General features: G+C 54.6%; 1 protein-coding gene across 1 annotated transcript; it reads right to left on the bottom strand.

Moving 5' to 3' along the window:
- Positions 1-1425: 1425 nt before the first annotated feature.
- NUAK2 (NUAK family kinase 2) lies at positions 1426-19900 on the bottom strand. Its single transcript, XM_084866978.1, has 7 exons — positions 19536-19900; positions 10280-10400; positions 7322-7473; positions 6705-6770; positions 4821-4940; positions 4208-4340; positions 1426-3575 (listed from the first exon to the last, which is right to left on the bottom strand). The coding sequence occupies exons 1-7, from the start codon at positions 19746-19748 to the stop codon at positions 2500-2502; spliced, it is 1881 nt and encodes a 626-aa protein (XP_084723104.1). The 5' UTR covers positions 19749-19900; the 3' UTR covers positions 1426-2499.
- Positions 19901-26860: the final 6960 nt, after the last annotated feature.

Here is a 26860-nt window from a genome sequence, read left to right as displayed (position 1 = left end):
GGTTTTATAGCCAGAAGTTATGTGGACTCCTCTTCCTGGTACTGGAACCCAGGATTGGGGGCCTGATGTGGGGCTGGAACCTCTCACTTCTCAATTTTTATCCATCACACATGGGTGTGGGACCAGCCCGTCCTGTTCTCCATTCTCCTACCAGTCTCAGTGTGGTTTCTTCTTTAATTCCCTAGTTGTCAGACTTGGATTCAGTCAGGTTTCAGGCAGTTCTGAAAGATGGTTTGTTCTGTAGTTTAGTTGTAATTTTGATGTGGTTGTGGGAGGAGGCGAATATCACATTTACCTACACCATCCTCTTGACCAGAAGTCCGAATTTTACTCATTTTTACACATGCCACCTTGCTGTCCTTGAGGCTAAGATCTTATGCATTGCACCAGAGATACAGCAACAACCTTTGTCTCCACAGAGCTTAGCAGAGAATAGGGCTGATTCCTAAGCTGGATGAATAAAGGAGTCAGCCAACTCTGCAGCTGAACTCTATGCCTCTTGAAGGTAAAAACCCTCCCTTATATTTTCCTGGCATTCACCCGGAGTTTATAGCCCAGAGCTCCAGTCCTCAGCAGTACCTTGAAGATATCAGATTGAAATACTCTGATTGTAGTCCGAGCAATTTCTTGTTAGCTCTAGCACCTTGCCCCATACTTGCCTGGACTTCTTACTTACTCCCAGACCCATCGATTTTGCAGAGAAGGGGAGGGAAGATCCAGAGGCTCCGAGGCTCCAACCCAGAAGAGCAGGTGTGCTGAGGAAAGGGAGCTGGAGCTGGCTGGGACAGGGGTGTGTTGGGGTAGGGAGTAGGGCATAGGGAGGGAACCTGCTTGAAGCTGGAGCCTTTGGGCTGCTTGCCTGCCTGCCCTTTGTCCTTATTCTCCCTTTCATCTGTCCTCATGGGACCCTGGAGTTTCTCAAAGGAGCAGAGCGGGCTGGGCATGCTCTGCTGGGGGTTGAAGGACGGCCTTCGAGGGGGGCATTCCAAGCATTCTTTATTTCACTAGGGGTCAGGCGGTGGGGGCAGACTGGGCAACGGGGATTTCTTTGGAGAGAGAATAAAGGCAGTGGGGGTGTCTTCAAGCAGCGGGGGACAGAACTGGGTGGGAGAGGGGTGGAAGGAGAGGCAGAGAAGGCTGGGAGCAGGGCTAGACAATCAGCCAAGCCCAGTTCTCCCTTTAGTGCCCATGATGGGAAGAGCAAATTGGGACCTTCAGCCCAGGGCTTCCCCCCCACCCCCCACCTCTGCGTTTAACAGGGCAGAACTAGGAATGCAGGGGTCTCAAGGAGCTTCTGGGGGCTACAGCTGGGTGCTTGTTGTTGGCTTGTTTTTATGAAGTAGCGTCTCTATTTCCCAGCAGAAGTGTGTTAAGGCTCAAAGATCTGTGCCCCACCTCCCCACACAGGACAACAGAGGCTGTTTTCAGTCGCCGTTCTGGTTTTTAATGGCGCGGTTCTTTTCCTGGCCGCGGAGAAGGGAAGAGGGACCATCAGGTAGACGGAATCAGGGCGTGGACGAGGGAGCCAGAGACCCCCTCTGGCCAGTGCCACGGAACACGCGGATTTAAAAAAGGGCCCCCTTCCCCCACGATCAATAGGGAATCACTGCAAAAATAGTTCTCTGTACACAAACGTTACACATATGGCGGGTTTTCCAGAACACAGTATTCACAGTATAGAAAACAGCAACATCCACTTTTTTTAAAAAGAACACAGAGCTTGGAACCATAAATAGGACGTTCTGGGGTCCGGAAACCCCAGAGACATAGGCGCATCCATTCTCAGGAGCCGGAGCAGCTTAGAGGCCGGAGAAGGTCACAGAGCCGTTGAGGTTCACGGTGGGGTCCTGAGGCGTCGGGGCCCCTTGAGATGAAGTCCAGTAGCAGCCGGAGCCTTTTCAAGTCTTTCAGATTCATAGCAGCGACGCCAGGAGGCCTGGGCGTCAGGAGGCTCGGAGGACAGGAAAGGGGCGAGAGCCTTTGCGGAAAACAGGCTGTGTGCTCTCTCCCTGCTGGAGGAATGAGGACGGGCACACGCAGGAGACTGTCCGAGGACGTCCCAGGCACAGGAGCAGTTTCCATATTCCAGTTTTAGTGCCTGGTGGGGATGGGGAGAGTTTCCATCCCTCCCGAGGCGCAGGCACCATGCACAGCAATTAAGGACATGGCTGCTGCAAAACGTGCTCTTCCCATGGGGCTGCGTACAGGAGTCGAAAAACTTGGACTTGGCCACAGGCCTTCCCTCTACTTCTCTACCCTTCCCCCCCTCTCCACTATCTTCTTGGTTCCAAGGGGCTGAGGACATCGAACCCTCAATGCCTTTCACGTGCCCGTTTTGCCCATATCCGTTCCTCCCCAAGGACTAATCGGCCAACCATCTCAGCCTTCTGGGCTGGGACGCTGGTCCTAGGACGCAGGGGAGAAGGGGCTCCCCTCAGGGTGTTGCCAGGTGCATCTTTGAGCCTAACCACTGGGGCGATGCCCCCCCCCCAACCCCCCTCAGCTGAGCTTTGAGCAGATGCCCAGGGCCTGTCGGTAGGCCTCCGTCACCTCCTGGCAGTCCATCAGGGAAAAGCAGCTCTCCCCCAGGGGGTCCTGCCTCCAGCGCCTCAGGCCCCCGCTTCCCGGGCCCTCTGAGGGGGGCTCCTCCAGCCCCGTGAGGTTGTCCACGGACACACAGCCCCGCAGCAGAGGCCCGGGGAACCGATCAGGCAGGTCCAGCTGGTCAAAGGACTCGGAGGACAGGATGCTTTCCTCGCTCACAGCTCCCGAGGGGCGGCTGGCCCTGGACGGAGGGCAGGCCGAGGCCAGTTCGTTCAGGGAGCAGAAGGTGGCGGGCGCCGTGAGCGGCAGGGCCGCATGGGAGAACCTGCCGTTGTGTTTGAGGATGCCCTTGCGGTGGTGGTGGAGCAGCCCCGAGGCCTGGTCCGGCTTCTGCTCCACGGAGTCCCCCGCGCTCATAAACACGTCCCCCGCGTCCAAGAGCTCCCCAGAATCGCTGGGCTCGGGAGAGGAGTAGTAGCCGGACTCCCGCTGCCGGGACTTCTTGAGGATGCCCTTCTTGGGGAGCAGGGGGGCTGCGGCCTGCTCTGGGCCTTCAGGGGCCGGGCTGAGCTCAGAGTCCTCCCCGGCCTGTTCCGAGGAGGAGGCGGCGGCCTTCTTCTTGAGGATGCCCTTCGGCAGTTTGAGGTTGTCCTTGCTGGGGCGAGGGGCGGTGTCACCAGCCGGGCCCCCCTGGAGGGACTGGGCCATGGAGTTCTCTTTGCGGGACTTCTTGAGGGAGTGCTGGCGCTCCAGGCTGGGGGCCACGCTGGCCGCCCCCGGCGAGTGCTGCTTGAAGAAGCTGCACACCTTGGCCCCGTTCTCCAGGAGGGGCCGGGAGGAGCGCCGGAGCCAGTCGGCCATTGAGGCCCGGCCAGAGTCACCGCCAGAGTGCCCTCCCTCGTGCACGGCCTCCTGCTGCCCCACACGGGTGGCATAGCCCCAGTTGACCCACCAGTGACTGGTTACATCCTCCAGCGTGGCCCGGCGGGTGGGGTTCACCATTAGCAGCCACCGGATCAGGCCACAGGCGTCTGGAAGACAGAGACAAGGGGCTTCAAGTGGGCAGCCATGAGGACGGGCACCCACCACCCCTCTCCCTGGTTCACCCCTCACTCCGTGGTAAGTTACGTTGACTCCCACCGAGGGCTCCACACACGCCCCAGCCTGGCCACCGCCCAGCCTCTGGCTCTCCTGGATGGACTCTGCCAGCTTCCTCTCTCATGCCATGCCCCTCAGGGCTCGGGCCCCTTTGTTAGCCTTGTTGTATGTGAGTGTGCATCCTCGTTCTCCATGCAACCCTCCAAGAATGTGGACTGTGCTGAAGGGTAAACCAAGATGCTTACAATGTAGGTAGAAAGGACAAAAAGAACTCAAGGGATGAGGGCAAAAGCAATGGAAAGTGAGTCAACTAAAGCGAAAGGGATGTAGGTTAGACCTTAGAAAGCATTCCCCAAATACAACAGAGCGTGCCCACAAGGGAAGGAAGAGACATCCCTCCTTGTCCAGGTCACAGACACCGGAGGCAGAGAGAGAAGAGCAGGAGGCGGCGGAGGGTCCTCTCAGCCGCATGGGGTGTCCTCCTCGCTCTGTGCCACTGACTCCGCCTCAGGCATTAGCTCAGGACACCGGGGCCTGGGTGCGAACACCCAGACCGCCCACTCACCTGAGGGTTTCGGCGGCTCCCGGTAGGCCCCGCTGCTGATCTGTTTCACCAGTGTCTTATGGTCTTGCCCGTCGAAGGGCATGGTGCCATGCACCAGGATGTACAGTAGAACACCCAGGGACCAGCTGTCCACCTGAGAGGGGAGGAGGGGGCAGATCAGCAAGGACACTGGAGGGCCTCCAGCCCCCCTTGCACACCAGAGAGAGAGGCCAGTGCACCTGAGGGTCACCTCCCTCTAGTATCTGAGGGCAAAGGAGTGACGCTGCAGGAGGGACTGAGCCTCCGGGGAGGGGTGCTGTCCATCACCTCTCCTTGGCGGGGGCAGCCACAAACACGAGGGCAGTGGCGAGGCCATCCTTTAGGGACAGGAAGGGGTGGCTGGCTGGGCGCTGGGAAAGGTGATGGGAACCAGGAAGGTGAGCAGCCCAGAACCAGGCTGAGGGACAACTGATTTGAGTTCTTGTCCCAGTTTGGCCACTGCTGGCTAGAGACCTGGCAAGTCACTGCTTTGGGGGAGTGGGGGTGAGTGAGCAGTGTTGAATTGTATGCTCTGAGGAGCTAAAGTCCCACAGGAAATGCCTGAGGAGGCCGGTGGTGGAGGGTGGGCACCCACCTCTGGGCCCGTGTAGGGCTTCCCGTTGACGATCTCGGGCGAGGCGTAGAGGGGGCTCCCGCAGAACGTCTGCAGGAACTTGCCTTGGTGGTAGAGGTTGGAGAGGCCAAAGTCAGCGATCTGCAGGGTGAGACAAACACACAGGGTCACGCCAAGGCCTGGGATGGCCTGGTGCTTTCAGCCTGCCCCTCCCAGACCCTGGGGAACCCCAGGCCCCAGCAGGAGGAAAGGCTGCCCATGACTCCCGCCCGCACTGGGCGCTGTCCACCCGGCTCAGGCCCTGGAAGGAAGCGCCCTGCGGAAGCTGTGTCCATGAGCACTCCGGTATGAGTGTGGGAGGTTCCGGGTCCTCACTGTGCCCAGGCTCCTCTGCTCACGCTGTACTCCACCCCAGGCGTATGCATCCTCCGGATCCAGCAAGCCCACCTCCCCTGGGAAGCCCTCCATTGCCCTAAGATCTCCCCCGAAGCCCTAGTTTCCAATGGCTTACTATAGCCACTGCCTAGCAGTTCTGTCTCCTCATATTGCCACCTCAGTGCTCCCCGTGCGGACCTCCTTCTGTCTCCATCCCTCCTGCAGCTCCTAGCACAGGTGTGACCCATGAATGGGACCCAATGGGAGGTTGACCAGATGGAGGGGGAGACTTAACATCTCCTGCCAGTGTCACGACCCTCAGCCGCATGCCACCCCAGCTCTGAGTAAGCATGTAAGGTTGGGCCGCCCTTCCTAGAGAAGGGTTTGTTTATGTCCACACCCGGGCAGGATCACGGGGTCAGCCCAGTATGGCTGAGAAGCAAAGGTGAGGGCAGAACAAAGATCATGGCTGGAGTTACAGCCCAGGAGAGGGAATCTTTTCCCAGGACTCCCTGAGCCATCGGATCCCGAGGCTGTGAGAGGCCCCAAGTCCACCTCTTGTTCTCCAGAGAGACCTTTCCCCAACCATCCTCTCAGACAGAGGCTGAGGCCAGTGCCCTCTGCTCCTGACCTCTTCCTCCCCAGCAGAGGGCCATGTGTGTCCAGGGTGGAGGGGGCCTGTTTACGAAAGCCTGGCTCCTTCGTTTATGACTTTATTGGCCCCTTATCAAGCCCATAATGAGGCGGGTGATTGGTGCAGATGGAGAGTTCGTGCAGGTCCGGGGTTTATGGGCTCTGCTCCCCTCCCCCACCCCATACATCAAAGCCAGCTCCACCTGTTCCGGGAATTGGCTGGGAAGGGGGAAAGAAGTAAGTGCCAGGGCACCTCAGAGCACAGGGACTATTATGAGAAGGGACTATGTCCCAAGTTCGAGAAGATTCTGAGGAAGTCTGAGTGCAGAGTCAGTGCCCTCCCAGGTACATGCAGGGGCCGGCCTGGCCTTTCCCCTTTCCAGCGCCGTGCTCTGAGGTTATCTCATCAGCGTGCCCTTCTCGTTCCTAAATTAAACTGCGGGAAGCTGGCGCCAGAAGGCCTGGCCTTTGGGGAAAGGTGCCAGAGGGTTACCTAACTGCAGCAGATGGATGTGCGCATGTGTGTGCGCATGTGTGCACATATGCACACCGGCAGGGAGAATGACGGTCTGCTCCCTGCCAGTCCCAAGTGAGCAAAAACTGCCCCTAGACCTAGACTCCTGTCAGTCTTGTAATGTCAAGAGCACTGATTGGGGAGTCAGCAGACCTTGGTTCTAAGCCCATGCTCAGCTCCTCGTTAGCCACAGGACCTTGTGTGAGTAGCCCCTTATTTTGAGGCCTCGGTTTTCCATCCATAAAACGAAGGGGGCACCAACATGTAAGTCGGAGCTCGTTCGACTCCTCCTGGGACCCCCTAAGGGCTTCGAGTTACTTGGCGAAAGGCTGCGGAAAGGCTGGGGAGGAGGGGGAGCTGCTGGAAACAAGACGTGGGCTCACCTTGATGTTGCCATTGGCATCGAGGAGTATGTTCTCCAGCTTGAGATCCCGGTGAACAACCCCATTCTGAAAGAGGGAGGAGGAGGCTCAGGGGGAGGTCAGCAGGAAGGGGGGGGCATGAGGGCCTAGTCTGGAAAGGGAGGCAAACACGAGGCAGTGTGTGTGGGGGGCGGGGCGGGGGGAGACAAGTAGACTGGGAATAGCCATGGTTATCACAGGCCCTTCCAGCCCTGGCCAAGGGACTCAAAGCCTAGCATCCCCTAGGCCCATGGCCCGAAAACTGCGGCTCAAGAGCCACATGTGGCTCTTTTGGCCCCTTGAGTGTGGCTCTTCCACAAAATACCATGGCCTGGGTGGGCCAATTTTGAAGAAGTGGCGTTAGAAGAAGTTTAAGTTTAAAAAATTTGGCTCTCAAGAGAAATTTCAATTGTTGTGCTGTTGATATTTGTCTCTGTTGACTAATGAGTTTGCCAACCACTGTACTAGGCCCAGAATCGAGTCTTGCCTCTGCTCATCTCCCTGTGTAATCCTGGAGAAACCTGGAACCTCTCTGGCCCAAACCAGCCCCGGAGCCCGGGACCACCCCCTCGGAGCAGGGCCGGGCGGGTGGGGCCCACCTGGTGGCAGTAGTGCACGGCGGAGACGATCTGCCGGAAGAAGTGACGGGCCTCGTGCTCGCTGAGCCGCTGCCGCTCGCTGATGTAGTCGTACAGGTCGCCCCGGCTGGCGTACTCCATGACGATCACAATCTTGCTGCTGTTCTCGAACACTGGGCAGAGCAAGACGGGACATCAGGACCCTCCCGCGCACGCTGCTCCCCCTGGGGGCCGCTGGCCTCTCCCTGGCCCTGGACCGGACACCCCCTCCAGGACCTTCCTCTGGGGATGCCTGTGATGGGGCAGGAGGGTGGCAGGTAAGGGCAGGAGAAGGGCCTCTGACGCTCTCCACATCATTCAGCAGTGACTCGTTAAGGCCAAGCACACTGGCTCCCCCGCCCTCTCTGGAGGTTCTGGCTTTTGTGGGTTCGTGAAACCACCTTGCAGATTCCCCAAGGGCAGAGCCATCCCCGGGTGAGAATGGGAAGGCTGTCGGATTCGGAAGTCCGTGTTTTTTGCTGTGGGACGTAGGGCAAACCTCTTCTAGACCCAGCAGTAAGAACGTCGGTTCGGGGCTGGAATCCTAGCCCCATAACTTACTGGCTGAGTGGCCCTGGCAAGTTATTCAGCCAGCGTGCCTCAGTTTCCTCTTTTGAAGAGGGGGATGATCATGGCAACCTCTGAGGACTGCGATGAGAACTAGATATAAAGCCGCTGACATGCCGAAACCGGTTTGGCTCAGTGGATAGAGCATCGGTCTGTGGACTGAAGGGTCCTGGGTTCGATTCCGGTCAAGGGCGTGTACATTTGGTTGCAGGCACATTCCCAGTGGGGGTGTGCAGGAGGCAGCTGGTCGATGTTTCTCTCTCATCGATGTTTCTAGCTCTCTATCCCTCTCTCCCTTCCTCTCTGTAAAAAAATCAATAAAATACATTTTTTTTTAAAATAATAAAAAAAAAGGTTGGTGACAGCAGGGGGCTGGCTGAGCAAGCTGGCGGGGGGGGGGGGAGGGGGGCGCTGACATAAATGAGCCCTCAATACATGCCACCTACGGTTAGATTTATTAGCAGTGTCCTCCTATATGTAATATACATAAGAATGCCCACACAATGCCTGCCTTGAGGGTCAGAAAAGGAACAGAAGTCTATGTAAGTGGCTTGTACACTACACAGTACCCTGGAGAGCTGAGTACTCATCTCCCCCAACACCTTTGACTTCCCACCCAGAGTCCTTCCAGGGCCTCGTCCACAGAAGCAATCAGAATGTTCGGTAATTCATTGACTGGCTGGGCTCCTGGCAGGCAGCCTGCCCCATCTGGCTCATCAGCACGTAGAGGAGGGGCCCTCTTGCCCCGTGAGGCCTCGTCCTGGCTCCAGCCCCCTGGAAAGGTTAGGGAACGACTAGGTCGCCAAACTGGCCCTTCAGCTGGGTTGTGTCAGAACACGCATGGCCCTGACATTGCATCGTTGTGTCAAACAGGTCCTAGGAGTTGGGCTTGCTGGGCCAGCCCCGGGCTCTGCTGTCTAGCAGGTGAGAGGGAGCTGAGGGAGGTGGCTTCTCCCAGGAGGAGCCCCAGCTCCCAGGCACTCAGATACATGGCGGGGAGGACTGAGCTTCTTCCCAGGGGAGCATGAGTGAGTGGCCCTGATGGGTGGTGGCCCAGCCTCCTGGGGGGTGTCCAGCTGAGCCTCTCCCCCTGTGCGTCTCCATAGCTCTGCAGCCTCTGTGCCATGAAATCGGGGTTTAAGAGCCAGCACACTCTGGACAGCAGCTAGGTCAGTCCCCCAACCCTCCACCCCCCAGTCTAACCTCCTGAGGGCTGTGTCACCATGGGGATGGATCCGGAGAGCCCTGCCGCTCACATGGTAACTATGACGGCCCTACATCTGCAGAACTGGAAGGGGGAGGGGGAAGCCACATCCTGAGCTTCAAAGCTCAGTGCGCAGACCTGGCCGGGGATATGGGTGTGGGACATGCACCCATATGTGTACACACACACACACACACACACACACACCGATCACCACGCTCAGCAGGGCTTAACCACTACTCCACCATGCCCACTCTGCCCTAGGGGAATACACAGAGATACAATGGGCTTTCTCAGCTACTTGCCTGGGCTCCTGTGGGACAGGCTCAGGCCACAGGGCCGTGTGAGCGGCTCTGCCCTTCGTCTTCCTATGATATAGCCCAAGAGAGAAGACTTCTCTCATATTTCCCACCAGGAATATTCAGACAGAGGGCAAAGCCATAGTCTCCCTCCCTCTGCTGCTATCCCTTGTCCCATCTAACTGACATTATGTAAAGGCTGGAAGCAGACAGATGTGTGTGGGAAGGTGTTCCCCCTCTTTCCCTTGTCTCTCCCCCCTCCTCTTGCTTGCTTTGTTGTCTCGGTCACGGAACAAGGCAGCTGGAGTGGAAAGCTGCCACTGTTGTCAGAGCAAGAGGAGGCTGGGAGAGGTGATAAGGAGAGGAGGGAGCCAGGCACCTGGCGGGAATGACTCCGAGGACGGGGCAGGCCCTAGGAGGCTGGCTCTCAGCACCCATGCGCCCGAGGCAGGTGCAGGCCTCCCTGTGTCAGCCGCCCCCGTATGGCGGAGGCTCTCACTGGGCTGGGGAGGTAGCGTTCAAGTACAGAAGCCCGAACAATAACCACAAAAAGCCTACAATACGCAGAGTTCCTCCCACGAGCTGAGCGCACGGTGACATTTTATTTGGCCTTTACAACTCCCCTGTGATGTAGGTGGGATTATCCCGTTTTACAAATGAGGAACTGAGGCCCACCCAGAAACTAAATTGAATAGCTGCCCAAGCCACACCACTGAATTTCAAATCCAGCTTTTGTCCAACTCTAAAGCCTGTGTCTTTTTTCTTTTCTTGTCTTTCCTTTTGTATCATCTGTTCTGACTACTTCTACACACACACACACACACACACACACACACACACACACACAGGTGCAAATGCCTGCCTCTGTACCTTCGTGGATGGCCACGATGTGGGGGTGGTTGAGTGACGACATGATCTCAATCTCCCGCCGAATGTGCATCAGGTCTTGCTCATCTTTGATTTTGTCTTTCCGGATCGACTTGATGGCCACCTGGGGAAAGAGAATGTTGGAGAGTGAAGAGGAAGGTCTGGCAGCTAACAGTGTCCCCGCGGACACTCTCCAAGTCCTGACTGTGGTCCGCCTGCTGCTGCCGCCGAGGCCACAGGACGCACCCCAGGGTGCCACTCTGACCTCCACCAGGGAAGATGGCGGAGAGGCTGGAGAGCACCTTCTGTAGGGGTGGTCCATGCAGCAGGAAGGAGTCAGGACCAACGATGAACAAGGAAAGTAACAACCATCGGGAAGGCTGATGCTTTAGGATTCACACAGCAGATTTACCCTACTACCCCAGGAGGACGAGGATGTGCCCACCACTGGGTCCCTGATGCCAAGCATAGTGCTGGGCACACAGTAGGCACCGCATAACTGTTTGTTGTGCTAGTAAATTAACTGGCCCTCCCAACAGCCCTGGGGGGTAAGCACAGGAAGCATCTTCATCCCCATTTACAGGCAAGGAAACTGGTACCCAGGGAGGTCAAGTGACCTGCTCAAAGTCATACTGTCACTAGCCGGCACCGCCTTGATGAACCTGGAGAACATTATATGAAGTGAAGTAAGCCAGGCGCACAGGCCAAATGCCGTACCAGTCTATTTCGATGAGGTGATCAGGAGGGGAAAATGCCCAGGACAGAAAGCAGAACAGGGGTTGCCAGGCGAAGGGACTGGTGGCGGGCTGAGCAGGACTGTCTGATGGGTACAGAGAGCTGCTGTCTGGAGAGATGAAACGATGGGAGGAATGCATAGCGGTGATGGTTGCATACCATGGAAACTGTACTGGAAGCCACTGAATCGTACACTTAAATGCTTAAAATGGTAAATTTTATGTTATATATATTTTACCACACACAAAAAATATGAAAACAAAAACCCACACAGGTTTCTTCAGTCTAGGGAAGGACTGTCCCTCTCCCAGCAACCGCATCCTCTGGGCTTCGCCCTCTTGTCTGTAAAGGTGAACATGCCATAAAAGGACAAATGCTCCAGCTGGGTTTTGTGGCCGGTCCTCAAGGGTGGAGGGAGGCAAGGGAGAATGAAGAAAGAGCTGCCAGATGCCCTTGCAACAAAGCTCTGGAGACTGAGGGGTCTCTGTCCCCCTCTCTCTCCATCCCACACAGGGCCAAGGTGACAGAAAGGGGAGAATCACAACTGTGCAGTGTGAGTGTGTGTGTGAGAGTATATGTGTGAGAGTGGGTGTGTATGAGTGTGTGTATGTGTGTGTGAGTGTGTGTGTATGTGTGTGAGTGTGTGTGTATGTGTGTGAGTGAGTGTGTATGTGTGAGTATATGTGAGTGTGTGTGTGTGAGTATATGTGAGTGAGTATGTGTGAGTATATGTGAGTGTGTGTGTGTGTGTGTGTGTGTGTGAGTATATGTGAGAGTGTGTGTGTGTGAGAGTATATGTGTGAGAGAGAGTGTTTGTGTGAGTGTGAGTGTGTGTGTGTGAGTATATGTGAGAGAGTGTGTGTGTGAGAGAGTATATGTGTGTGTGTGTGTGTGTGTGTGTGTGTGCAGAAGACACAGCCTGGGAGCCAGGAGACAGCGGTTCTCCTCCAGGCTCTGTCACTGTCCCCAGGGGCCGTCCCACCCCTCCTCAGAGCTTTCTTTTCCGTGAAACAAACAGGCTGAACGGACACGTGTGGTGCTTTCCCGCTTTGGCTGTGAGATGAGCCACACAAATGCCACGGCCGTAGAGGCCTGCCTTGCTGGCAGCAGTGCTGGGCAGGGGCGGGGTGTCCCAGGGCTGGTCACTTCCTGTCGAGCCTGGTGCAGAGACACAAATGGTAAACACAAGACTTCCCCTTCACCGGAGACAGGCAAGCTAGGAGAAACCCCAAGGCACAGGCCGAGGTAAACAGCTCCTCATTCAGTTTCCCAGGAGAGTTTCAAAAGGAGACGGAGAAAAGGAAACCACTCCTGGGAGGGGGGGCCTCTAATCCCCCCTTTCACCGGGCTCGGAGGCAGACAATGGCTTCCTGCTCACAGGGACAGCGACAAGAATGCGGAACAGCCCCGCGTAATCCCGTAAGAGGAGCTGCTGACAGGGCCCAGGGCCGTCACCCCGGCAACGGGCCATCGGCTGCCCTCCTCCCCGGGAGCTGCCTCCGGGAAAGAGCCAGGCCCAGCTCTCTGCTCCCTGAGCGGGGCAGGGAGGACAATGGCAGCGGGAGGGACTGTCACCATGGAGCCTCCCGCCAAGATGCTGTGGAGGCCCACGCTGCAGCTGCAGGTGCTCGGTGCACGCCCCCACCCCTTCTGCTCCAAAACACCCCCAGAGCTGTGCTGCAAAACCCCTGACTGAGAATTGGATGGGGGTGGGGATGGGGACAAAGGGACTGGATTCCTCCATCAGCTCTGAGGTTTCAGCCTGGAGCTCGGCTTCCACACATCTCTCTCCCCAGACCCTTATCCTCTCCCGGAAGACACAATTTTATAGGCTAATTCTTTCCTCTCTAAATGTCTGCATTTTAATAATCAGACAATGGATAAAGTACGATGTACTCTTCAGATAAAGGGCCATAATAACCTATTAACAGGTAGTAAAAAAACATACATGAATCACATAACTTGATAATGAGACAGAACTATGTGAGGGCTTAAGATGCGCATATATGAAAAGGCTAAGCACATGTGGGATGTATAACTGTGTACACACAGACAAATACAACAAGAAAGAAACCATCTGAGGCTCAGGAGGCAGAGCTCTCAAAAAGACAAGACCTAAAAGAAAGGAGGTCCCCCCTCCCCCTTCCCCCCCCCCAATAAAGGGGTCTGAGCTGTGCTAGAAACAGCACGCTGATGGATAGATAGAGGGTTCAAATCAAACCTTGAGATCCATTTCTCTCAAATTTGGAAGCCCATGGCCCTAAATCAGAATTGTTAACCTCCACGGACAGTTCCATCCTCCTGTTAGCTTATGCTCTGGCCTCAGGGGGTGGGGGGGGCAAGGACCCCAATCATCTACATTAGGTCCTAGGACAGCACAGTGTGGCTGGCACCTCCCAGGAGAGGAACAAGTAATGTCAGCAGGCCTCCACCAGCCCCTAAGCAGGTGACAAACCAGAAGAGCAAGATGTCAGTGCCCTGGTGAGGCTGGGCCGCGGCTCCTCAGCCCATCCCATGAGAAGGGCCTCTCGCTACCTGCTGGCTAGCCTAGCAAAGCAGATAAGATGTAGCCAACGCTCAGGCCTAGACAGAGCTCTGCAATCGAAAGCACTCAACGACTGTTTCCTGGGGAACACCAATCGCCATCTAGAGATATTGGTGAGGTCATGGGGCTGCTCCCTGACTGATGGGGCCGGTGCCAGGTGAGATTTTCTGCCTTTCTTCCCGGGCATGGGTGGAGAGGCAACCTCTGTCACGGGCACTAATTCGGAGGGACCTTTGTTCTCCATCGGCAAGGCGATTAGTGAGCAACCACTCTCTAGAATGAAAACGTACTGACGGGAGCTGCGTGGATCACCCAGAGGTAGAGAGATCACAAGCCCAGGGACAACCCTGGTTCATCCCAGCAATATCACTAACAGGGACCCCTTCCCCTCCGAAGTACCCAGGTTTAGATACTCAGAGGGAACAGGGAACCCAGACACAACGATTATATGAATGGACACGTAAACACTAGGTCTGTGGAGAGGGTGTCAGGAGCTCAGGTATCTCTCATCTTTATGTGCCACTGCTGGACTCTGCAACTCAAGACAAGTCACTTAAATAATCTGGTCAACTGGTCTGGCTGGTTTTGCTGCCCTCATCTGAAAAATGAAAGGTCATGTATTCTCCAAACACCTGCTGAACGCCCACTACTTCCCTGGTGCTATGTGAGGTGCTGGGGATGCAGACAGCAATTGGACAGTCCCTCTGCCAAGGTCTTCAGTGCAGCGGTAGGACTGGCAATGAACATCAACTCCAGTGGAGAGTGATGAGTGTGAAAACGGAGGCCCCTGTCTGCCAGGGGCTCCAGGGGCACTGGAGGAGCTTCCTCGGCCGGGAGGAGCGGGGAGAGAAATGTTTTAGGTCTTGACAGATGAGTGGGGTTTGCCAAGCCAAGGAGGATAGGCTAGGGAGGGGCAGCACGGGCACGCCAGGCAGAGAGAAATGTTTGAGCAAAGGCCAGGAAGAAAGGGGCCATTCACAAATTTGCACACCACGATCTCTAAGCTCCCTTCCAAACGCCAGCATTGTCCGCTGAGCGTCTTCAGAAATGGGTCACCTGCGACCATGCCAGGAAGGTGCTAGCCAAGGATCGTTATAAAGAGCTATATCTCTGCTAACCTGTCTGAGCACAGCTCCTGCCAATCCCAGCCCAGGGATTTTCTCACTCCTGTGGCCCTGCAGGGCTAACCCCCTGCCCCGTGTTGCAAATGGCAAACACTGCAGAAAAGGTGCACCGACTCTTCGAAGGCAGAGTCAGGATCCAAGAGAGAGAGGTGTTCCCTGGAGAAGCTGCCTGTCTCAAAAGACAAAAGATCCTCACAGATGCCCCACCCTGCCTCCAGCTCCCTCCCTCCCACCCCTGGATAAGGGAATGCCCCACACGCTGCCTTGGGCCAATCTGCACACCACCACCAGCCACCCCCATCCCACTTACACAAATACTGGAGAGATGGGTGCTGGGGTTCCAATGGTTAAACACTCCTCCTACCTGCCCCCCTCCCACCCCAACTCAGATCAGGAGGAATGATCTGGATTCAGGAGAGGATGGCAGGAAGGTCTTAGAAAAACAAGATCTAAAGGTGCTGATCCCAGGTCCCAGGAAGGAGGGTGCGCACTGGGCATCTCTGGTCATGGCTATTGCCAGGAGTTGGAGCCAAGGTCCTTGGCTCCTCTCTGACCTTTCACGAAGCAGCTGCCACCTGGGAGGTGGGGAAGGAGATGGAGGATGACCCACTTAGATAATGGAGGAGAGATGGAGCTGGGCTGGCCTGGGGCTGGGCAGAGTGGGGGTGGGCCCAGCGTGTGGGGGCTCACCCTCCCACCAAGCTTGCCAGAGAACCAGCCAGGGAGAGGGATGGGCTCCAACCATGAGGGGAGTCCAAGCTGCTTCCCATAAACCACATACTGTGCCCACCCGTCCTTGCCACCCTCCTGCCCACTCTGCCAGGTTGCTGGGCAAGGCACTTCCCTGCCCAGCTCTCTTGTGTGGTTTGGCCGGGGCCCAAGGACAAGAGTCGCCCGCAGCCGGGGCCTCCTCCCCGCTGCTGAGCAGGCAGGTGCAGGAGGCGCTGGGAGGGCGGCCGGCCAGGTGGGAGTCCTCTGGAGTCGGGGCTGAAGGAGAGACTGGGACTTTGAACGGAGACCAAAGCGGTTTAGGCTTAAAGAAGCTGAGCACAGCCCAGGGTCTTGCTCAGGGCAGGGAGACCCAGGATGGATGTCTCCCGGAGAGGGGGAGGGACTGTAGTCACAGCAGCCTGGTTGGGAGGACACTGTATCAGCTACTGTACTCAGCACTTTGCCATATATTATCTTATTTCATCCTACGAGACTATCATGCAGTAGGAGTTACCATAACCCCACTTTACAGATGAGGACACTGAGGTACAGAGAGGTCACAGAGCTGGTGGGTGAGCAATAGGGGCAGGATTTTGAACCCATGCAGTCTGACTCTGAGTCAAGCAGCCTTCCTGACAAGGTGAAAACCAGGAATGTGGTGTAGTTCACCAAACTAGGATCCTTCACAGGCAGTGTGCGTGTGTGTGTGTGTGTGTGTGTGTGTGTGTGTGTGTGTGTGAGAGAGAGAGAGAGAGAGAGAGAGAGAGAGAGAGAGAGTGTGTCGGTTCTCAGCGATCCTCCAACCCTCGGCACTGCCTGAAGTGCTGAGAAAGGTGACTGGAGCAGACTTGTTGGGATGACAAAACACACTGAGACAGGCCAGGGGACAACTGAAGGCCAACTCCCAGGCCAAGACTCAGACGTGGTGATCCAGGACTTGGGGTGGTCAGATCAGGGCCTAGGTTGCAGGCATGTATGTACTAACCAGCCAGAAAACAAGTCTCCTCTCCTCTCTGGGCCTCAGTCTCCCCATCTGTCAATGAAGGGAATAGGACCATCTCAGTCATTTTCAAATCCCAACAAGCCATTGCATATATCAGACAGAAGCACCTCTGCCCCGGGTCACCAGCCTTTTGGCCCCCCTCGTGTTCCTCATGGAAGCCCTTAGAGGTTAAGACTTCCATGCAGATCATCCCAAAGGCTCTGGTCGACTCTACCGGCAGGTGTTTTTCTCTTTAGGGGGATGGGGAGTGAGGGAGCTGGGAGGACCACAGGAGGAAATGTCATCGGGATACCAGGAATGCACTTGGAGACTAGGAGATCCAGAGCAAATATTTGTTTTTCCTTTGATGCCCTCCTGGAGTAGCCATTAGTCCTGCCCACCTGCCCCTTCCTCCGGACAGTCCCATCAAGCCCCTGACAATCTCACCTAGGCAGGCTGGGGACGGGAAAAGGTCTGTAAAAGTGGAGAGAAGATGGGGATGGGAGTCACCCAGCAGGTCTTCCTCTGACGTTAGTCTCTCAGTAATCTCAGTTCATTTTGAGGGGGTCTGGGTGGCTCCATGTCCCTCTCTCCCATTGAAGATCCTGAGGTTGGTATCTCTTCAGTGAAGAGAGAAGGAGGGAACAGTGAAGAGGCAGGAATGAGGGGGTGGGGTGGGGAAGAGGACTCCTCTCCAGAACTGAGGAACCATCAGCACAGCAGGCAGCTGCTCCACAAGGAGAAGAGAGACACTGAGCAAGTGCCCAGCAGAAGCACAGAACCGTCTATACGGATCGGGGAGGTTCGGAACAGGTCCCACTCCTACAGATCTCGGCTCCCTGCATACAGCAGAAGGCACGGGGTGGGGAGTATCTTCTGGAGTCAGTGTTCTGATGTAACAAGAGCTGGAACCCCTGCCTCCAGTCGCTGAGATTTGGAAACTGAAAGCTGGTTTATCTCATTCCAGAATCAATAAGATCTCTTTAGTGCTCCCTCCCTCCCCACCTTCCTCTCTCCCCGCCTTCCTCCCTCTCTCTTCTAAATGCAGTGACCTAGGTCAAAAGCCTGATGAGCTCTCTAAACTTAAATCTCACTTTCCCAGTTTTAAGGCCCCCCAGGCCCCCCAACCCAATCTGCCCCCCACAATCAGCTATCTTCCAGCTAAGCCGCCGACAAAGCCTGGGCCCAGAAGTCTGAAGCTGGAGCCCCACCAGGCCCTCACACTTTATAGAAAGAGAAAGAAAAGGAAAGTCAGGAAGTATATGATTGCCCAATAGCTGTAACCTGGCAGCAGGCAACGGGGACCATGCCAGGCATTAGCAGAAAAGCATACCCGGTCTATTGATGGGGCCATAAACCCATCCCCTTTTGCCAGCATCCACTCTCCTTCACCAATGAAAGGACTTCTTAAATTTCAAACCAGCTACTGGCTGCTAAAGCAAACAATCCGGGGCGGCGACTGCAGCCACAGCCGATAGGGCAAACCATGGCTACACACACACACACACACACACACACACACACACACCTGTGCTTCCACACATCTCATAGCCAGCACTCAACTGGATTTGGCAAAACAATTCCTAGAGCACCTGCCCTAAAAGGCTTGTTAAAATACAGATTATTTGGTCCCAATCCTAGACCTTCAGAATAAAATCCTATGGGTGTGGGAGCAGAGAATAAGGATTTCAAACAAGCAGTTGACTCCTATGCATATGAAACTCCAGTTTGAAAACCTCTGTTCACCAACTTTTCGGCAAGCATGTCACTCTTTCAGGGTTGGCCTTTCCAGATATAAGCATCAGTTCTCACAGTGGTTTCTTCATGTCAGAGCAATTTACATTCACACTTACTTCTCACTCAGTCCTCACAGCAGCTGGTGAGGGAGGCTGAGGTTTCTCCATGTTTGCAGAAAGAGAAACTGAGCGTACAGAGATAAATTAATTGCTCAAGGTCCCACAGATCACTATGATTACTACAATGTGCACACACACGCACACACACACACACACACACACACACACACCAAATTAACAGGACACCTTTCTGAAAAGGCATTGGGCCCGAAGGAATCTTGGGGCACAGTGGACCTTGCGCCAGAGCCTGGTTTCACATTTCCCAGAATAAAAAACTCATCGCATTGCTGCTGTTTAGTGGTGGAGTGCTGACCTATGAACCCGGAGGTCAGAGTTGGATCCTGGCCAGGGCATATGCCCCGGTTTTGGTTTCGATCCCTGGTAGGGGGTTAGCAGGAGGTAGCCTATCAATGATTCTCTTTCTTCATCATTGATGTTTCTATTTCTCTCTCCCTCTCATTCTCTGAAATCAATAAAAATATATTTTAAAAAAACTCATCATACGGACACTTTGACTCACTCTTAGATTTAGAAAGGACCTAAGTGTCCAAACCCCATCCCCCCCTCCATCCCCGTGCACATCTCCGTAGTATGCTGGGCTGCCAGACACACAGGACTGAGTTGAGAACTAGAGGCCTCACTCATTCATCCAAACACACACACTCACTGCGACTAACCCCCCTACCAGGATCAGGTGCCTTCTACTTCCTCTTCCCATTCCACTGGATTGGAAGTCTGTTCCCAGCAAAACTCAACTCAGGTTCCATCTTCTTTAGGGGGACCTCTCATCCCTAAGGATGCTCATAGACTTCCAGGCTCCCTGCACCCACTGGCCATCACTAACTGGCCATCGCCACATGCTGCCCGGTGTTGTTGGGGTTCTCAGGTCTGCGACCCTTGTCCGCACAACCAGGGACAGACACATCTGCCATACACACCGTCACCGCCGCCCCAGCCCCGAAATCTCAGCTTGGTCAAGACTGAATGAAGCTTGACCAAGCTAACCGGTTTGGCTCAGTAGATAGAGCATCGGCCTGTAGACTGAAAGGTCCCAGGTTCGATTCCCATCAAGGGCACGTACCATGGTTGCTGGCACATCCCCAATAGGAGGTGTGCCTGAGGCAGCTGACCCATGTTTCTCTCTCTTCGATGTTTCTCTCTATTCCTCTCCCTTCCTGTCTATAAAAAAGCAATAAAATATATATATATATATTTTTAAAAGACTGAATAAAGGGGGTCCCCACGCACCCACGGTGCAAGGCTCTGGCCCCCCAGCAAAGCCCGAGCAGGAAGAAGCCGCACTCACCAGGCGCCCCGAGCTCTCCCGCGCCTTCTTCACTTTGCCGTAGGTGCCCTTGCCCAGCGTCTCCAGGAACTCGTAGCGGTGCCGCAGGTTGTGCTTGTGGTGGTGCCGCTTCACCGCCTGCTTCTTCATCACCGGCTTGGGCGACTTGAGCCCGTCGGCCAGGGCGGCCGGAGGAGCCGGGCCGGGCCGCCGAGCGAGAGCCAGCGATTCCATGGCGAGCAGGAGCCGAGAGCAGGCGGCGTAGGGGTCGGCTGCGTGGGTAGAACCAGGGCACACGTTCCGAACCCTGCCCGTGAGCCCACCGCCGCCTCGCAGCGCGCGTCCGGGCGCCGCATTCCAACTTGTTATAAATGCCCCAGCCCGCGGCCAGGCCACACCCCCCGCGCCCATTGGCCCGCTCGCCGACTTTGTGTGTCCGGGGCCGTTCTCATTGGTCCGCCCAGGACTCCGGCCCCGCCTCCCCTCTCCGCGCTGCTTGGAAAGGTGTCAATGGGGCCCGCCCACCCCCTCCTGTGCAACCGGCGTAGGGACAGGCCCAGCCTTAAACCTGAGGTCGCCAAAAGGTTGGCGACCGACCACTGAACTAAAGGACACCGGTGGAGGCTGCTGGGTGTGTTGTCTGGAAACTTTGAGGAGCCCTGGAACTGCTCTTGCCTCTGAGTGGCGCTTGATCCTGTTTGGAGTCACCTGTTGTCCTTCTCTTGTGCTATGTTCTCAATGAGCCTGGGGCAATCTGACAGGACTAGAAGTCACCCAAGTATTTCGCCATCCTAGTAATTTGCGTCTCTCAAGCCAAAGTCTAGAAAGCCACTTACCACTTCGAAAAGGAGGATATAGGATGGGATAGAGGTGGGCTCCAGCTACGTGGGAGGGCTAGCTGTTCCAGGCTTCTGAGTTCATCTTTAGTTCAATCAACCTTGATTGGATCTCAGAAATGTGGTTCTAGCAAGTTCTTACCACTCCATCAAAGAAGGCTTCTAGAGTTGAATGGGCCTTCAAGATGTGGTGGGGCTTTATAAAGTGTTGGAAGGAGGTGAAAAGAACCAAAGGGAAACATTCATTGAAAAAATAAAGCTACACCCCCATTGCTTAACTTGTACTTCTAAATTCATAAATAGTTGTCCCTGCAAGGTTTTCCTCTCTTTGAGTTTGGAGTCAGGAGGACTGGTGGTAGGTCATAGCACCAGGTCCATGCCGAGTGTCATTTAGAGTGAAATCAAATAGCCACAGGTTCTCCTCCTCCCCTAACACTTCCCCTTGAGTCTTCGTGATAACCCAATCCTGCGAAGTGGGTATCAAAACTGATACTACCGATACCCACTTGTAAGAAACTGGGGCCAGACCCCCCAGGAGGATGGTGCCTTCAGCTGTGTCTTCAGGGCATGCTGAGGGTCAAGAGGGACTAGATCCCCAGTGACTGAGTTTTGTATTTGGTGTCTGCCTACTCTCTTACTTCCACTGGTGCTCTGAGCCGTTCCAGCGGGAGTTAAGGATGGAGAATGGGGCCCTTTGCCCCCTGGCGGCTGAAGAAGATCAACTTATGCAATAAATCCCCCCCTTTCCCAAATCTGAAGGGACATAGGAGGGGGACCCAGTTTGGTACTCTTCCCTCTACTGCCCCCCCCGCCCCCCCCCCCGCCCCCTGCTCAGGGTTGTCTTGGAAAACAGAATGTGACCCAGGTGACAGTTCCCCTGACCTGCTGTTTGCTTTCTCCCTTGAGATCTGCATCCATCCCTAGGGGCTCAGCTGGCTGGGATCATACAGATGGATACGTGTGGGTACTATAAGAGCAAGCACAGGGCACAGTGTTGGGAGACCTCAGTTCTAGCCCTGACATACCAGCCAGTTCTGGGGCCTTTTACCAATCACTTATTCATTCTACACATTCTTAGTGCTGGGTCTGTGGATCTGATGGTGACGAGATAGACATGGTCTCTGTCCTCAGTCTAGTGAGAAATAAACAAGCAAATCTTAGGGGAAGATGTGTCCAGAATGGGGCTAACAGAATCCTTGGGGTGTGTAACAGGAGGGAGCCCTTAGACCAGGCAAGAGGAGGTTGGTCAGGGGCAGCTTCCTGCATACAGGGTCCTTGAAGCTGAGACCAGACGGGTGTGAGAAGTGAATCAACATCTCCTCATAAGTAAGATGAAAGAATTATACAGGTGAGCCTAAGCTCCTCTTTCATGCTCAGACGCCTATGAATGCTTCCAGGTGTTCCCAACACCAAAGGACACTCAACAGACGCTAGGAACCAAAGGAATGCAATGGAATTGAAAGGCTAGAGTGAAAGCAACTACAGAGGAGCGATTTCCTTCCCTCCATTAGCAGCGAAACTGATGGCAGTGGGGAGTAGATTTCCCGTCCCTGTTGCCTCTTCCCCACCCCCACGTCAGCTTCCTTTGACCAGAATGTGGATCTCTGACCTCAGAGAAAAGTGATCTCCCCTATCCCAGCCGAGGGGCAGCCTGAGGGCTCTGTGGGGCTGCAGGACAGGGCTTTCGTGGCACGTGCATCTGGCCGCTGTCTGTTTCCAGCAAACAGGCAAGGGAGGCAGACAAACAGACATGCGTCTCGGAAATGATCTTAACTGCTGAAACTCAACTCTCAAATTCCTTAGAGGGAGACCTGAACGCCTGACAGGGAATCTAATTACGTCAGGTGACTCAGCTGCCAGCAAATCCTGGGGAATTCCTGGGCCATGTGCTCGGAAATGCCGGGAATCTGGGCTGAGCTATTTCCATCCTGCCTGTCCCACTGTCCAGTCCTGGGAGGAGGAAGCCTGCCCCCTCCCCCCGCATGCTGACGTTTAATCACTGATCGCAGCCAGAAGGGCTCCCTCTAGTGAGAAATAAACAAGCAAATCTTATCTGGGGATAACCATCCATTGGGCCTACTAGGTGCCACACGGGGAAAACTATTACGAACAAGCACGTGTCCCAATCCTTACACATGTAGTAATCTCGGTGTCTGTGTGGATCTGGGCTCGAGAAGGCAGCGTTAAAATTCGGTTCAGAGTAAGGACTGCAGTGATATGTGGAGTGCAGGGTGCTTGCAGGAGGGCAGGTGAGGGACACCAAGGTCGGGCTGTGGAGGTGAGGTGGGAGTGGGGAGTAAGACAGGTCGCATGAGAAAGAAATTCTCTGGAGTCTTGAGGGGTGCCTAAGAACTAGCTCCCCGCTCTCAGGAAGTTACCGTTTAGTAAGGGAAAGAAGATAAACACACAATTCAAGGCAGAAAGTGGGAGGACTCTCAAGATAGTGCCATGTGGGGCTTAAAGGATGGGCCTTTGAGGGGTTTGAGGGAGGACCTCACAGGAGGCTGACTGGGCGTTGGAGGGGTGCCCTCTTGGAGGGAGGGTGGGATTTGGTAAACGGAGGAAAGGCCTTGCCTGGTGGAACTGCCTAGATGGGAACCTGGCCATTGGAAGAGGTGGGAGTCAAAAGAGAGGGTTGTAGATCCTGGAACTCTTTGGGCAAATTGGGATTGCTGACTCAATGCTGCCCTCTTCTGACCAAAGTAAGTCTAGCAAGTTTTATGGGATGCCCAAAGCTGTAGCACAATTTGGGGCCCCTTAGGCCAGCGTTTTTCAACCGCTGTTCCGCGGCACATGTTGCCTGGTGTGCCGTAGGTGCAGACAAGACAAGAATTTTATAATTTTTCACTATTTTGTTTACTTAATATTTCATAATAAAGTAATTATAAAATACTTTCTTTGTGTTTATTTGATTCCTATTCAAGAGAATTACTTTATATATAGTCAATATAGGCACAGAGTTAAATTTTTTAACATTTTCTAATGGTGGTGTGCCTCGTGATTTTTTTCATGAAACAAGTGTGCCTTTGCCCAAAAAAGGTTGAAAAACACTGCCTTAGGCAATTTGTTCCTTCAAGGATTCAATCACTGGTTCATTCATACATTCAGAAAATATGTACCCCGCAACTACAACAGGTGTAACAATAAATCTAACATTTACTGAGGCAGCCCTGGTTCTGAGTGAGCATTTTGGATCCAGTGTCATGCCCTACACCAGTGGTCAGCAAACTACGGCTTGCGAGCCACATACAGATCTTTGGCCCCTTGAGTGTGGCTCTTCCACAAAATACCACGTGCGGGCACACATGTACAGTCGATTGAAACTTCATGGCTCATGCGCAGAAGTCAGTTTTCGACTCTCAAAAGGAATTTCAATCGTTGTACTGTTGATATTTGGCTCTTTAGACAAACGAGTTTGCCGACCACTGCCCTACACCACTAGCCCCTAGCTGGGAGTAACAGAGCGGGGAGGCAAACCCTGCCAGTCCAATGTCACAGCTTGTTCCTAAGGATTGCATTGCCTTGTGATGCCCAACTGGCCTGGAGAAACACAAGATGAAACTAGTGAGCTGCTTACAATCTAAATCCTAGCCAGGCTTACTGGGAATTGAGGGGGATTTTGTGCTGCAAATACAAAAAACCCTCCCCAAGCCCTTGATTGCAATGGGAACTTCATGTTATTCACTGTCCAGGCCCAGATGGGATATGACCCTCGAAAAAGCTAGCTCTTCTCCCCAAGCCAGAGAGTTCCTTGTCTCCCCAGCTGAAGCAGCAGGGAGAGCACACGCAGATGGACGGAAGTCAGGAATCCTGGGTTCCAGCTCCTTTAAAAAAAAAAAAAAAAAAAAACCACAACCCACATTATAGTCATGGCCAAGGACTTCCACTCTTGGGGTCAGTTTCATCATCTATAAAAAGGTATTTGGCCCTAGCCGGTTTGGCTCAGTGGGTAGGGCGTCAGCCTGCGGACTCCAGGGTCCCAGGTTCATTTCCGGCCAAGGGCACATGCCCAAGTTGCAGACTTGATTCCCCAGTGGAGGGCATGCAAGAGGCAGCCAATCAATGATTCTTTCTCATCGTTGATGTTCCTATCTCTCTCCTTCTCCCTTCCCCTCTGAAATCAATAAAAACATATTTTTTAAAAAGGAATTTGGATAAATCAACTGTGTGTTCCATTTCCACTCAGCTGTAGCTTCTCTGCAATGTGTAAGCAGGAACAGATTAGACATCTCAGTCACTCAGCTCTTTTGTTCACCTGGTAACTGCTCCCTAAAACTAGTAGATCCAGGAGCCCATTCCCTCTCTCACCCCCAGACTGGCATGTTGGGGTGCTCTGCTCTGCCACTGATTGGCTTCCCTCGGCAACTCTGTAGATGACAATGATTCTCGCATTACAGCTTCCCCACGGTGTGCTAGCCACTGTATGAATGAGTTCGATCCTCACCGCAACTCTAAGAAGTGGGTGATTATCTTCATTCCACAGATGAGAGAACTGGGACTCCGAGAAACTAGGTAACTGCCTCTGGGGGATCACGAAGCTGGCAGGTGGTGGAGCCAGATCGAAGCCCTGGCCACCTGGCCCCGGAAACAGTGCTCTCAGCCATCATGAGTTGCCTTAGAGAGGCTTCTTGATTTGCCCAAGTCTCAAGTAGACCATGCTTCTTTTAAAAATATTTTTATTGATTTCAGAGAGGAAGGGAGAGGGAGAGGGAGAGGGAGAGGGAGAGGGAGAGAGAGAGAGAGAGAGAGAGAGAGAGAGAGAGAGAGAGAGAGAGAGAGAGAAACATCAGTGATGAGAGAGGATCATTGATCAGCTGCCTCCTGCAGCCCCCTACTGGGGATCGAGCCCACAATACAGGCATGTGCCCTTGACTGGAATCGAACCCGGGACCCTTCAGTCCCCAAGCCGACGCTCTATCCATTGAGCCAAACCGGTTTTGGCTAGACCATGCTTTTTGATGTCCCAGTTTACTCACCCTGCAGTGTGGCTCATGCCCGCCTCGTGGGCTCGCTGTGGGATGTAAGGAGATGTGAAACCTGCACCCATCGTGTCAGATTGATGGCTTCCTATAGTTTGCTTGGGGTTTCTTCAGGGCTCTTGTCCCCCCAAATCTCCTCCCCCAATCCTGGCAGAGACCCAGTGTGTGTGTGTGTGTGTGTGTGTGTGTGTGTGTGTGTGTGTGTGTGTTGGGGGGAGGGCGGCCATGACAGCAGGGGCTTATCAGACTCCCTAAGCTACAGCTGCTGTGACCCGGACAGAGCACAGTTAAGATAAGCTCAGAGGTAGGAAGTGACCATGAAAACTGGCCCGGCTGGAGCTCTGTGGGAGGAAGGAGCAGCCTGACTTGGCAGAGAAGAGAAAGGGCCTTTAAACCACCATCAGAGACAGGTTTTTTTTTGCACGCCAGACCAGGGGATTCTGAGAGATGGAAGGTGGGGAGGGTGGATATTTGTGTAGATTTAGTCTAGGGCTCCGGGTCAGTGGTTTTGAAAGGATCTCCTCATCTCATTGTTAATGGCAAAACCAAAAGGTCTTTGTCTTTTTCTGGCCCTCACCGCTGTGTCCAGTCCTGGTCTCTGAGGGGTGCACCTCGTGCTGTGGGGAGGGAAGGGGGACCTATGCTTATGACTGGGGTAAATGTTTCATGGCTCATCCACTGGGCACCTTAACTGTCCTCTGTCCCAGTCACAGCAGCTGTAGCTTAGGGAGTCTGAGAAGCCCCTTGCTGTCATAGCTCTCCCCCACTCCCCCATCTTGCCACATACTTTCACTGACTAACCCTGCTGTACGATTGCTTGAAGTCCTGTGGGGTCCTTGATGGACTGAGATGGGGTATAAATAAAGACAGCCCTTCATCTTTACGGGGGTCAACACTTTCACACCCGCTATTTTATTGATTCTCCACTAACCCTGTGGTGCAGGGGCCTTGGGTTAGATCCTGGGATACAGGATCTGTTGCTTTGGGTGAGGCAGGGGGTACATGAGTCTCAGAGTAGAAGTCAGAGGGTGGGGTTCTAAGTCTAGTCTATACCTTGCTGGCCACAGGATGGGGGCAGAGGTCTCAGTGTCCCTGGTCCTTAGGTCCTCAGTGATCAAAGGGGACCATGCACAGCGGGGCTCTCTGTAAACTGTTAAAGGCTCCGGCAGCCTGGGGATTATGGCGGTGGGTACTGGGCTCAGTGCTCAGTGCTCAGTGCTCAGGACTTCATACTCCCTTGAAGGGGCTGAGTGTCTTCTTCCTGTGGGCTCTGCCTCCACAGCTGCCAGCGAGGACAGGGCAGGGCAGGGCATGGGCTGTGTGCCCAGGAGGGAGCGAGGGAGGGCTGCCCAGTGCCGCCTCCCTGCCCCGTGCCTGGCTCCCACTGGCAATCTGAGCCCTTGGCCTCCCAAGCTGTCCCTGGCCTGGAAATCCCAAGCAAAGCACATTCCTCAGCCGGGTCACCAGCTCCCGGCGGCCGGGTTGAGGGAAGGTGGGAGGCAGCATCTCTCTTGGCCCCGAGTGACACTGG

The sequence above is a fragment of the Pipistrellus hanaki genome, assembly GCF_964339955.1.
Source record: "Pipistrellus hanaki genome assembly, chromosome: 18".
Taxonomy (NCBI): domain Eukaryota; kingdom Metazoa; phylum Chordata; class Mammalia; order Chiroptera; family Vespertilionidae; genus Pipistrellus; species Pipistrellus hanaki.
Note: the sequence above shows the minus strand (reverse complement) of the source record. Positions and strands in the feature narration are given on the sequence as shown.